We start from the raw sequence: 13,140 nt of genomic DNA, 5'->3' as shown, positions 1-13,140 counted from the left end.
TACCTTTACTGAAGAATGGCTGATGGTGTCCAGAACACCTCTGTCAGCTGGAAGGCATGTCGTTGGTGTTTGCTTTTCCTTTGCTCCCAGGTTGTATTTCAAAATGGGGTTCTCCAAAATGTCTCTTAGCTTCTCTGGGGCAAACTCTGAGCTTCAACTCTTACTTTAGCATCTCCAAACGTCTTTCTGTCTGCATCTCCAAACATCTCTAAGTGTCAGCAAGTATCAGAGTCTGTGTCAGCTCTTGGTTTCTCTCTTAAATACTCCAGTGAACTAATCAAGACCCACCCTGAATGGGCAGGGTCCACACCTCCAAGGAAATTATTTAATCAGAGTTATCACCCACAGTTGATTGAGTCACATCTCCATGGAAATACTCAATCAAAAGTTCCACTCAACAAGATTGGGTTAAAAGATCACGGCTCCTCTGGGGGACATAATATATCCAAACTGGCACACTGTTATCGAAACCTGGACATTTCATATTTTAGTCTGTTATCACTGGAATTTAGACTCTGTGGCATCTGTTCCCTAAGCTTGCATCCAGCTAGTGTTATGATAGAGCTTTCCTTGAATGCCAGGAGCCAACAAGAAAAAAAAAACAAACAAGGAAAAAAGAAACACCTTTCCCAGGCTTTGCAGATGGACAACTGCCGTGCTCTCTTTGGGATTTACCCATACAATGACTCTGGAGAATAGCTCCAGGCCAAAGTATAGGAGCCTCCCTTTCCTTTCTGTGCATGCCTCATGCTCGGGTATGTGCATGTGACCCTGGGAATTCCCCATTTTACAAGGATATAATGTCCCCTCTTCCCCAGGAAACAGTTTCCTCACAGTCCTGAGCACTGCACTGTATGTCCCACAGCTGGCAATCCCTTGCCCCAGGTAGCACAACCGCACTGCTCTCCCACAACATTCTGTGGGAGAGCTCCATGAGCTGCCTTCTACACACAGGGCAAGTTCTGGGACACCAAGTCCCTCAGGCCACCACAAGATAGATTGGGCCAGACTTACATGCTCCCAGTATGTGCACGAGGGTTTTTCTGTTCCCTCGGAACCTAGAACAGGGACCTGCAGTGGGAGCACAGGCCAGCTCTGTGCCAAACTGGTGAGGAGTGCTGTGGGGCCAGCCAGGGCACATGAGATCCTACTGCTTTTGTAATAGTTACCTTTCAATTGTAATCTTAAAATTGTAAGTAAGATGGAAATTATAGCAGTAACCTTTTAAATGTAACCTTAAAACTGTAAGCAAGCTGTGAATGTGAACTCTCAGCTTCACAGAAAAGCAACATGTAAATATAAAATCTGCTCCCAGATATGAATGCTTTCATTTATCACCCCAGACTTGGAGGTACCAGGACCCATGTGTCACAGAGGATGTAAAACTAAAGGGAGCAGCAAATAACTGAGATTTAAAAAAAAAAAACAAAAACTACTTAAGTACTCCAGACCTCTATTACCTGTTACCCACCAATTGAAAAATCACTAGGGTGAAGCAGATTTGGGAAAAATTTCGCCTGCTCTCTCCCCTGCATAAATAAACTTCTTTTTCCTCCTCAGCTGTTTTTGGTATATATGTACATTTCACTGCACCTAGTGACAAACCCAGATTTGGGGACAGCTCCATCTACACTTTTATATGATTTGGCGTTAACCCTGTTAGTGCAATCCTTTAACTGTTTTCTGGAGTGTAGAGAAAGATGTTTCTGCCTGTTCTTGCTGGTTGTACAAATCTTCTGCTGGGGGACAGAGTTCTGAAGTGTCTCACTTTGCCATCTTCATTGGGGCAGGGCCCAAAAGCCATACATTTTACTTTCTTAAATCCATTCCTGTTTCTTCACATGATGACACATTAAGACATGAAATATGTATTCTCCTAACTTAACATGTAAAATGGTTGTCAGTGACTATACATAGAAGTGTTCAATAAGTTAATTTTCCTTAACTTCTCCACCCCCATTACAACTGCTTAGTTCAGGCCTTCATCATTTTTTCTCTTGTACAGCTAATAATAATAATAAAGCAGTTACATGTATGTTCCAGGCACTATGTGTTCTGTATGTTTAAGGATAAGAGTCCACATTTATTGGACACTCATTCTAAGTTAGGTATTATGCTAAATATTTTTCAAGGATTAATATCCAACAATCCTATAAGGTTAGTATCCTGTATATGTAATATTCCCCAACATCCTTGCCTACTTTTTACTCTCTCTTTCACAAAAATAACTTTTTTGAGTCTTAATTTCTTTACAGTAAGCTGCACCTGTTTAAGGTGTTACACTTCAGTGAATTTTGGCACATCTCTGAAACCACTATCACAAACAAGATTTGAATATTTCCATAACCCCTAAAAGTTTCCTTGTGCCCTTTACCAGTCCATCTCACCCTCTATCCCTGGGCCCAGGCAATTACTGATGTGCTTTCTGACATACACATAGATTTTCCTTTTCTAGACTAGAAAGTGAAACTGCTGGATCTTATGGTCAAAAAAAATATATATATATATATATAAAATAAACCACCAAACTGTTTTCCAAATTGTTTATTTACACCATTTTACATTCCTACCAGCAGTGTATGAGAGTTCCAGTTTCTCCACATCCACCAACACTTAGTATTATTAGTCTTTTTAATTTTAGGCATTCTAGCGGGTATTTAGTGAAATCTCATTGTGGTTTTGATTTGCACTTCCCTAATGACTAGTAATGCTGAGCATTTTTTACAGCCTTTGTATATCTGCTTTGGTGAGTTGTCTGTTAAAATCTTTTGTCCATTTTTTCTATCAGGCTGTTTGTCTTACTATTGAGTTGTAAGTGTTCTTTATATATTCTGGACAAAAAGCCTTTGTAAGATTTGTTATCTGTTAATAACTGCATTTTACAGACTGAGAAACTTTGGCTTCAAAAAATTAAGTAAGTGGCCAAGGACACACAGATTAAAATCCAGACAGTCTAACTGCAGAGCCTACACTTTTAACTACTAATCCTATACTGTCTCCTACCACACCTCAATTCTCACAAGGGTCAATAGGCATTATTCCCATTTTACCAATAAACTAAAAGTTGGCAGGGTTAATTAACCAGTTTAACACAGGTAACATGCGTGGGAATAAGAGCTTGCTAATTGATCTCGAAACTCTCAATCTAATATCATTCCAAAACATCTTTCTATAGGTCCGCACCGTGAACTCTCTAAAATGTAAATATGATCCGAATTTGATGGCTCCGGACTAACCCCACCGCATCTCAGGACCTTCCCTGACCCATCTGACCCTCTAATCTCATCTACTGCCATTCCTCAGGCATGCACCACACTTCAACTGCTCTGAAGCAACTTTCTGTGGCCTGTCAGGCTGTTCCCTCTACTCGGAACACCGTTCTCCAGAGTCTGCCTGGCTAACTCCATTCGTCCTTCACGTCTCAGTTCACGTCTCCTGTGAAAAGCCTTCTCTGACAAGCCCCTTCTAAATAGTCCCCAGGACCCTCCCTAACCTCTATGATCATAGAGTGTAGCTATTCGACTCTACCGTAGGCTGTGACTTGTATTTCCAAAACACACCACCCGGTGGGCAGGCAGCAGAGTTCCGTGTTCGAGTGAATGCACCTGAATTGGGACGGAGACCTGTGGCGAAATTCGACTCTAGAACAGAAAGTGTACAGGGACAGGGGACATTGAAGGCCGGAATCATGACACGGCTAGAAAAACCAGTTTGGGGGAAATGCACTCAGCCCGCCTGCCAAGTTTAAGCCGTCCCGCCCAGCAGGAGGGCGGATCTCCATTCCCTATTCTCTTCCCGCACTACGCCAGCCCGACCTCGCGTAGGGCGCGGCCTCTGACATCACTCTCCTGCGTCCTGTCTCGTCGACGAGCCGCGCAACTCAGCGAAACGCGTCTTCCGGCCGCGAGGACGTTGGATAGGCGGGGGCGAGGTGACGTCAGGGGCAGGACGCGCGCCGGAAGCCGTTGCCTGGGCTGCGCGCGGAAGTCGCGGGGGCGGGAGAGGAGGAGGAGATGGGGGGCCGCGGCGGTGGCTGGCGATGAGAAGCGGGAGCGCGTGAGCGAGCCGGGGGAGGGGAAGGCTGGGGGGGACCGGAGAGCAAGCCGCAGGGGCGGAGGGAGGGGGCGCGAACGCGGCGGGCAACTGCGGCGGCGCGGGAGTAGCGGGCCCCGCGGCGGCGGCGGCGGCGGCGCGAGAGAAGATGGCGGACGGCGACAGCGGCAGCGAGAGAGGCGGCAGCAGTGGGGGCGGCGGGCCCGGCGGCTGCGGCTTCCAGCCCATGTCTCGCGGGGGCGGCGGCGAGCAGGAGACCCAGGAGCTGGCCTCCAAGCGGCTCGACATCCAGAACAAGCGCTTTTATTTGGATGTGAAACAGAACGCCAAAGGTCGCTTCCTCAAGATCGCCGAGGTGGGCGCCGGAGGCTCGAAGAGCCGTCTCACTCTCTCCATGGCTGTGGCCGCAGAGTTCCGCGACTACCTGGGAGACTTCATCGAACACTACGCGCAGCTGGGGCCCAGCAGCCCCGAGCAGATCGCGGCGGCGGCGAGCGCAGAGGACGGCGGCGGCCCCCGGCGGGCGCTCAAGAGCGAGTTCCTGGTGCGGGAGAACCGCAAGTATTATCTGGACCTCAAGGAGAACCAGCGCGGCCGCTTCCTACGCATCCGCCAGACCATCAACCGCGTCGGGGGCAGCGGCGGGTTCGGCGGGGGCCCCGGGCCCGGGGGCCTGCAAAGCGGCCAGACCATCGCCCTGCCCGCCCAGGGCCTTATCGAGTTCCGCGACGCGCTGGCCAAGCTCATTGATGACTACGGAGGCGAGGAAGAAGAGCTGGCTGGAGGCCCGGGAGGCGGTGGCGGGGGCCCCGGAGGGGGTCTGTACGGGGAGCTCCCGGAAGGCACCTCTATCACGGTGGACTCCAAGCGCTTCTTTTTTGACGTGGGGTGCAACAAGTACGGCGTGTTCCTGAGAGTGAGTGAGGTGAAGCCGTCCTACCGTAATGCCATCACTGTGCCCTTCAAGGCCTGGGGCAAGTTCGGAGGTGCCTTTTGCCGGTATGCCGATGAGATGAAAGAAATCCAGGAACGGCAGAGGGATAAGCTTTATGAAAGACGTGGTGGAGGCAGCGGTGGTGGAGATGAGTCCGAGGGCGATGAAGTGGATGAGGATTGAAAAGGGCAGCTTCCCCTACAGGCCTCCCCCATCCTACCACATCCCCTTGGCTAGAGACCTCCTTTCTGCTCATCTCCACGTGGGATGAGGTAGTGGAGGGAGGTGAAGGGAGGCCGCAGAGGGAGAAAACAAAGTGAAAAATAATATAGTTAATTAAGAGAAGTAACCATAAGAAAAGAGTCAAGGACATTTAGAAAAAAAGTAAAGTTTCAAGGAAATAACAGCAGCCTGCAGAGAGAACAGCACCTCTTCACTGGAGTAAAATCGTCTCAGCCTGTTTTTTTTCCCCAACTGAGGTTTATAAATCCACCAGAGATAACTCTGGTGGGGATAGATCCTCACACTGGTGGGCCAAGAAGTGCATCTGAGTTACCCAGACCCATTGATGACAGCTGAATTTGTGTTGCACCTGGGAAATCGGGTCTAAAAATCTCTCCAGACTTCACCGTGGCAGCCTCTATCCCATCCTTTCACTTCCTTTGAAATCAGCATTTTGGATCTAGGTCTTCATGGAATCCTTGAGAAGATACAGGCCTTTGCAGTTACCCAGTTCTGAGGGTACAGGTTTCATTAAAAGGAATACAACTTGAAATACTTGCGGACAGGACAGAATAAGAACCCAGAAAGCCTTTGGGAAATACAGAAGCAGATCGGATCCATTTAAAAAAAGGTTTGGGGTGGAACCTGGACCAAGGTCCATGTCTTTGCAGATTTGTTTTCCAGAATGAAAATGGATTCAGATGCTTGAACTAGAATCCATTACTAAAATAGTTTAAAGTCAGCAAAAAATGTTCAAAGATAAAAGCATTTTTACATTGGGGTTGCTGAGGTAGGCACAAGAAAAATCAGGCATAAAGCACAAAGAAAACTGTTTGAGTGGATTGGTTGCTGCTCACTAAAGTTCTTCCTCTGATCTCTAAATTTGGAGGTCAGTACAAAGAAATGGCCTAAGTTGTGAATGAGAGCCAGATTCCTATGGCTCCAACAATGAGCCAGTGAATTATGGATAATTCGGCTGTTTAGGCCACTGGTTGGCTGTATTTTAGACCATAAAATATGATGATATCTACAAAAGGAACAGTGTGGCTACAAGCCTGAGCTTTAAATAGAATATTTGTCCTCACAGAAAAGTTGGAAACAAATCAAAACTGAAGTCTTCATTTACCTTCAGTTTGATCTGTGGATTTGTTCAACTACTTAAGAATCCTCAGGTCCAGAATTCCAGCATCGTTTGTTCTTTTAAAATAAGTTTTTAAGAACTTGATCCATTTTATCAGTACCTCACAATCAAAGTTGGCAAATGATGGATAAACCATTCAAAGCAGCACACCTGGTAGAAGCTGAAATCCATCTTTAAGAGCTGAAGTGAACACGAATATACTGACTATAATCTGGAAGCATTTTTATACCATCTTGAAATTTCAACACCTTGGCTTTTGCCAGTTTATCCAGCTGTCTTTCAAGAATAAAAATTGGGGTTTCAAGGATCGCCTCTTCTATATTTTCAATGGATTCTCGGTAACAGTGATTTTTACTAATCAAGTTAATCCCACCCCCATCAAAAGGTATTCCTAGAAATGTTATATACCTAGATAACTTTGAACTGAATGGGATCTAATGTTCTTTCCAAAGTTTTCAGGAATTATGACTTGTGGGACACCCTCTCACCCTGGAGGCAAGTAACCCCACCTCCACAATTTTAGTATTTGGTTTTTTTTTTTTTTTTTTGAAACTGCATGCCTGCCCTTTATTTGAGCTGCCTTTTTAATTTATTACATACCCTTTTTATTATCTTATTTTGGTATTATTCGATCTATACAATCTTTTTTGTATTTATTGGGAAATAAGTAATATACAAAAAGGCCATTTTCATGCATTTGTGGTTGAGAGGGAGGGAAATGATACTGTATATAAAATTAGGCTTTTTAAAAAAATTAGACTATGATCCAGAATATTGTTGATTTTAGATTTGTTTCTTAGAAAATGCAAGCGCCGCAAACATTGGTGCCCTTTTCAGACTATTTCTCTACTCTCATCATCCACAATAGACTTTTTAAACAGATTTTTTTAAACTTTTTTTTCCTTTTTAATTTCTTCTCCATTGCAAAGAATTTCCTAAATTGTATGGGAGCAATAGAATTTTTGATGTTTTAATTACATCCGTATACTTGTACTGTATTTTGTACTACAAGGCAGCTGTTTTCAATAATGTCCTGCTGTATTACCTATGTGTTCTGTTTGAGTTATTTCTTTGCTGCGGAGAACAAATCCCTACATAGTTTTAGTAAAGGAGCTGAGATGTTAGCATTAAGTTTGCAGAAACTGTTTAAGTTTCAAAGTTTGAGGCAGCAATGAAAATTAAGGTTGCAGCTCTTAGGTGATTGCTGTAACTTTTTCATTTTCAGACCATGGACAATTTCCTGTATAGATCAACTTGTTTTCTTGCTTCAGTGGTGGTTCTGTTGCTCAGCTGCAGTGAGCCAGTTCAATTTTGCAAAGGTGCAGCACCTCTCCTTTTCAAGGGGTGGTGTATTCTTTTTTTTTTTTGTTTCAGTTTGGGTGAATTGCAGTAACTAGCCTTGCCTTTCTATTCTGTAGAAATGACAGGGCTTTCACAATCCTTTACCAGTGGCTACTAAGCTATAATTAGCTGAACAGAAAGAATGTGGAAGTGATCGGAAGCATATAGAGTATATGCCAAGAACACTACCATATATGGCATCAGCTTTGGTTACCAGAGAAATTTTCTTAGTCATTAGACCATATAACAGTAATATATCATATGTAAATCTTTAGATATCAATTTGAGAATCCTCCAAAAAACGGAGCAAAGAATGCATAAGCTATGTGTTGGAAAAAGTAATTTATATTAAAATTTTGACCTGCCTATGTAAGATTAAGTGGTAAATGTCATAGTGGTGGGTTTTTTTTAAGTCTTACTCAATCTTAAAGATTTGTTTCTCCTGCAGGGGGTGGTTCATGGCCTCTCTTCCCACTGCAGGAAGATTGCAGAAGGATGTGGATTAATTGTAGCATTTCACTGATCTTCATTCCAGCCACTAGGGACAATAGAAATCTGCAAAGCACAGAGACTTTTTGGAAAGCATTGTGTGGTTTGTTAAACAAAGCAGTATGGATGGGCCATCTTTCAGAACTCATTTGTAAATATTAGTTTATTGAAGTAAATGGTCTTTGTTGAATCCAGTCAGATAATGGCATTGTACAGACTACGGGAAATAACCATTTAGTTTAGTTCTGTTTTGGTTTTCAACTGCTGCTTTGAACAGTGGTTTAGGGCTTATTTTTTAACTTTGGCAACCATCCCAGCTAATCACATCCCAAATAGACGTGTTCCTGAGAAGTAGGGAACAAAAATTCCTTTTCAAATTATCGGTGGAAGGCTTGTTTACCAAACTACCACACTCGAACAGGTGAGAAGTCAAATTTTAGGAACAGACTCAAAAATAGCAAAAAGCTATAAAGATCCTGATATTCATTTCTGGTTTCTATTGTCCCTACCTATTATTCAGCAAGTGGAACAGCAGTTCTAGTCAGCAAACTTCATTGCATCTGCTACACAAAACAAAATATAAATCTATATGGCACCAAAAATCAAAGTGAAAAGCAAACCAAAAAAAACCAGACACCCTATGTAGATATTTGAGGCGTGTAGGTGGCATAAATGACTGTAGCTGTAACATACACACAGCTACTTGTCAATTCACTTTCCATGATTATTTACTGCAAAGTGATTTTAGAGGCTTTTGGTACAGGCAGCCATTAACCTCCAGCTTCCTGTGTAACCTCTGGATCACTTGGCAGTAAATTGCAGGTCTTTTAAGAGATTCAGGCTTCAGTTTTCTCAAAACAAAACAATTATCCTGTCTTATCTGAAAATGCAGGGTTGTGGGCAAAAGAGGCTGGTTATAATAATGCCCTCATATTGAGTGGTCTGTAAATGGCTGCACATTCAGGCACTATAATTGCTAAGAATGCGTTGTTAAATGTGACCTTTACTGGCTTTATAAGGGGTGTAGAATGTGATCTACACGAGGTATTAAAAGGTGACTGTTCATTTTCATCTACCTTGCTCTTGAGGTGGATGAAATTATGAAGAAGCTTAAGTGTGTACGCCATGCACATAAGTATTCTTCACTGTAAATTTTGTTTTCATTTTTAACCCAGTTATGGTACTTTGTCCAATGCACAACTGATCTCTCAGTAGATATTCATTTGGAAATAGTGTGGCCTTGATCAGTGAGAAGGGGAAGAAGAAAAGTGACTTTTTTGCTTATGTAAAAATGACTCGTTTGCTGAGAGTCATAATTCTGCAGCTCTTAGTATCTAATGTATTTGTGATAGGTCTCCTTTTTGATTGGGGAATGTGTAATGTTTTTTTCCCTGTAATTTTTAATTCAGTTGAGTTGTCTTCTATTTTTAGGAAGAATCAGAATTGTTCTGATGAATTACAAAGTTGACTGCTTTGATGTCCAATCTCAGGTTTTAGAATATAGTGGTATAAAAGCCCACTGTTAATACTTAAAAACAATTTTAATTTAGTACACCCTAAAAGTCACCTGTATAATAAGGCCTGTTCAGAGAGCAGAGCCTTCATCTTTTTTCTCTTTTTCCACTTTTTACTTCGCTTGAAAAAGTATCGAGTGATTTTACATTGTATATTTCCATTTTTAGCCCTGTATTTCTAAAGACAAAGCACTTTTTGATCATGAAATACATGGAATCTTTGTGTGATGTGGATCATGGTTTCTCAGGCTCCATTAAATAATCCACTAATGAATATTGTTCTGACTCCATGTAAAAAGAGTGGAAACCTTTGCTAACATTACAGAACTTTGTATTATTGTTCTGGAATGCATTTTGCTAGCTTCCAATGGATGGGAGAGTAAACAATGCTGCATTCACAACTTAATGAGTTACTTTCCCTTGAGCCTTAAGGTAACTTTTTTTTTTTTTTTTTCCTGTCAACAACAGCACTGAAGTTATAGTAAATGAATGAGATTATCAGTTTTCAGGGTTGGTTTTAGAGTACTGTAAATCAATTAGCTGTCTTCCTAAAGAGTTACTTCCATTGAATAAACTGGTTAGAGGGTTGTGGGTAGGGTTGGAAAGGGGGAGAGAGTTTGTAAAAAAAAAAAAAAAAAAAGGAAAAAGAACCACATTTACCTTAAGAAAAAGTAGATAAAAAGAAAAAAAGTGCATGTCATATTCCCTGTTTGAAATTCCAGGTACAAGGTGGAAATGGCAAACCATAACTCCCCCACCCCCATTTTTTTTACCTAGAAAACAGAATCATTCATTTTCAGTTGTTATCTCCGCCAAATGTCGATAGCTGGACTCTGAATGGTTTGTTATGTTTTGTATCTAATTTTGCTCTTTAGTTACTGTCACCTTACCTAGCCTTCAGTCTTGAAACCAAATTTCATTACTCATGGACTTAAAAGACTCTTATTTCAGCAAATGCAAACTGAATGTCAGTACTGAAAATTAAATTTGGAAAATGAAAAAATAAAATCTCATCATGTAGACTTCCAATCCTAGTGATCCCCAGTTGATGACCCCAATCCAAGTAAGACCTCTATGAATGTACATTTCCTAATGAAATAGGGACTGTGCCATCAATGTAATAACCTTTATTCACAGTCTTAATTTACACTTGAAAATCTAACTCATGCCTCTTACATTAGACATTCCAGTTGGGCTAGAAATACAGCCATGTTAAAACAACAGGTTGGTCAGCAGTCATTATTCAGAAATACCGTCCCATAAGGAGTGGATACAGGCCCCATGTTTCTCTTTCAGCCAGCATTTTGGTAGTTTCACTGCCTGCTAGAACTTTTTTGTAATAAAGAGAAAGCAGAGCAATGAAAAGGAGAAACAAAAACTTTCTCACTTTTTTCCTTAAGTGATTCTAACAAACTGTTTGAAATGAGTGTATGATTGTACTTTTAATTAACATGAGGTTTTGGGTCTAGGAGCAAACTGCATTTTTCCTTTTATCTATGACATGGTTGTCTTTTTTTGGTATGATTAGATCTGAGCCCAGAGCAATTGAGAAAGTAATAGACCTATTCAGTTCATTGTCTATTAACCTATTGCAAAGGCATGAGTTTGTCTCTCCTCCCTCCCTTTTTCAATAACTTTTCAAAGGCTAACTTGCTTAAGAAAACTGATTTAGACCATCTCATTTCGTAAAGGCAATATATTCTATCCCCAGTCTTGCCCTGTGTTAAAAATTAGGCTGGTTAGAAAAATCTTTATACCTGGAAATAGAATAGTTTGTTTTTTCTCTTTTTAAATCCTTTTTTCAGAAACAGCTCCAAGAAAAATGAAAAACAGGATTATATCACTAAGCACAACTGTGTTATAGGCATTTGTGGTTTTGTGTTAAACTGATAGGGTATTAAATATAAGTTCTTTCTCCAAGCCCACATGTCACCGCAGTATACAAAAGCTCTCTGAAGTTCTTAGAAGTGAATAGGATGGACAAAATATCTGGAAACTGACTTTAAATCAGTACATGGTATACATATCAGTCCATAGTATTGTATGTTACAGTAGCAGGCAAGTAAGTATATTTGAGTTATAAGTGTCTTGCCAACATTTGAATAATAACTAAGGTTCTTTTCTCTGAAGTTCTAGAACACTTAAAGTGGTAGGGATTTATTCTTCCTTTCCTTTTGGACCTTCATGCAGTTGTCTTTCCAAGATCATTTTAAAAACCGATCCACCTTCTGATACATTTCCAGATAACACTCCATTCTGTAGGAATCTTCACTGCCAACCATATCTGCCAGTGTCTTAGAATAGAGTCTTCACTCCAAAGCTGGGACTGATGTTCTGCCAGTATAGAATCTACAGATGTAATTTGAATTAAAACCAAATCTTGATAGCAAGAGACAGCTTGCTGATATACAATTATAGTTGAGTTGGAAAGTTCTTAAATGAGGTGTGTTTTGTTTTGTTTTGGATGTCTTCAATCTATGTGTAAATACCCACATGCTTGTGCATTGTAAACAAATTGTACTCGTGTATGGATTTGTACAACTGGTTTCTCCTTCAAGAGAAGCAGTACTTCTGATTTTATAAAGCCCTTCCACCTATAACCCTATAAATGTAAATACAATACTAAAATTTGTAGTGATAGATCAATTTGGGAATATCTGCTGAGAGACCAAAAAGTTCATTTTTTAAGTACCTTGGTTAAAGAGTAAAGTTTATTCCTGTTGCTTATTTTTTAAAAGAATGCACTTTAACTAACTGAGCTGCATGGGCAATTCAAACAAATATATGAAGTGCAGTACCCATTCAGAAATCACACTTCCTGGAAACAGTTCAAAACAGAGTCCAGACGGGCTGTTTAATCTCACTGCCTGTAGGTTGAAGCTCAAATACCGATCAGTCTTGAAACAAGCAGGGCTGCTTCAAAAGAGCAGTGTGAATTCAGCCAGAAGCTTCAGACAGGTCTGTAAAATTGCAGGTCCCGTATTTACCACTAACGAGCAAAACTGACAGAAAAAAATGTTTAAGAATCCTTCCTGCTGGTGTGCACTCCTTACAATAGCAGACTTTTGCAAATGGAGTTTTACAGTCTATATTTAAAAAATTGTATGTTTGTAACAAATAAAGTATGCGGAAAAGTGAATGACAATCTTGTTCTGTCATTTCTAATTTAAGGAATTACATGTAGATAGGGTAGATAACTACCCAACATCAAATACGGGTATGGGACTGGGTGAGGAGTAGGACTTCAGAATCATTACATGTTTTACATGAACTATAGCCACTTGGTTCTAGAGCCTCTTGCTTCCCATAACCCTTTTCTAATAGCAGTTCATGGCACTGTGGGGTAATTCAGTGATGCAAATTAGTTTTATGCTTTGGTTCACATCCCTTTCAGGCCACTTGTTCCTTCCCCTAGTTTTGTTTCCTATTCTAGTCTTTTGTGCCCA

At 41.4% G+C, this 13,140-nt stretch overlaps 1 protein-coding gene across 2 annotated transcripts; it reads left to right on the top strand.

The window, feature by feature from the left end:
• Window positions 1–4,181: 4,181 nt before the first annotated feature.
• On the top strand, window positions 4,182–12,833 carry PURB (purine rich element binding protein B). 2 transcript variants are annotated; one of them, XM_037837262.1, is made up of 2 exons: window positions 4,182–6,688; window positions 8,140–12,833. In XM_037837262.1, exon 1 carries the CDS (start codon window positions 4,202–4,204, stop codon window positions 5,168–5,170), a length of 969 nt encoding a protein of 322 aa, XP_037693190.1. In that variant the 5' UTR covers window positions 4,182–4,201; the 3' UTR covers window positions 5,171–6,688; window positions 8,140–12,833. The 2 variants fall into 2 exon arrangements, with proteins under 2 accessions (XP_037693190.1, XP_037693189.1); XM_037837261.1 differs by having other exon boundaries at window positions 4,182–6,735.
• The last annotated feature ends 307 nt before the right edge of the window (window positions 12,834–13,140 follow it).

This window comes from Choloepus didactylus, chromosome 5 (genome assembly GCF_015220235.1).
Source record: "Choloepus didactylus isolate mChoDid1 chromosome 5, mChoDid1.pri, whole genome shotgun sequence".
In the NCBI taxonomy this organism is placed as follows: Eukaryota; Metazoa; Chordata; class Mammalia; order Pilosa; family Megalonychidae; genus Choloepus; species Choloepus didactylus.
The sequence above is the reverse complement of the archived record's forward strand: the minus strand, read 5'-3'. Positions and strand labels throughout refer to the sequence as shown.

Coding starts and splice junctions, on each gene's coding strand:
- PURB (XM_037837262.1), top strand. CDS start 4,202: ATGGCGGACGGCGACAGCGGCAGCGAGAGAGGCGGCAGCAGTGGGGGC.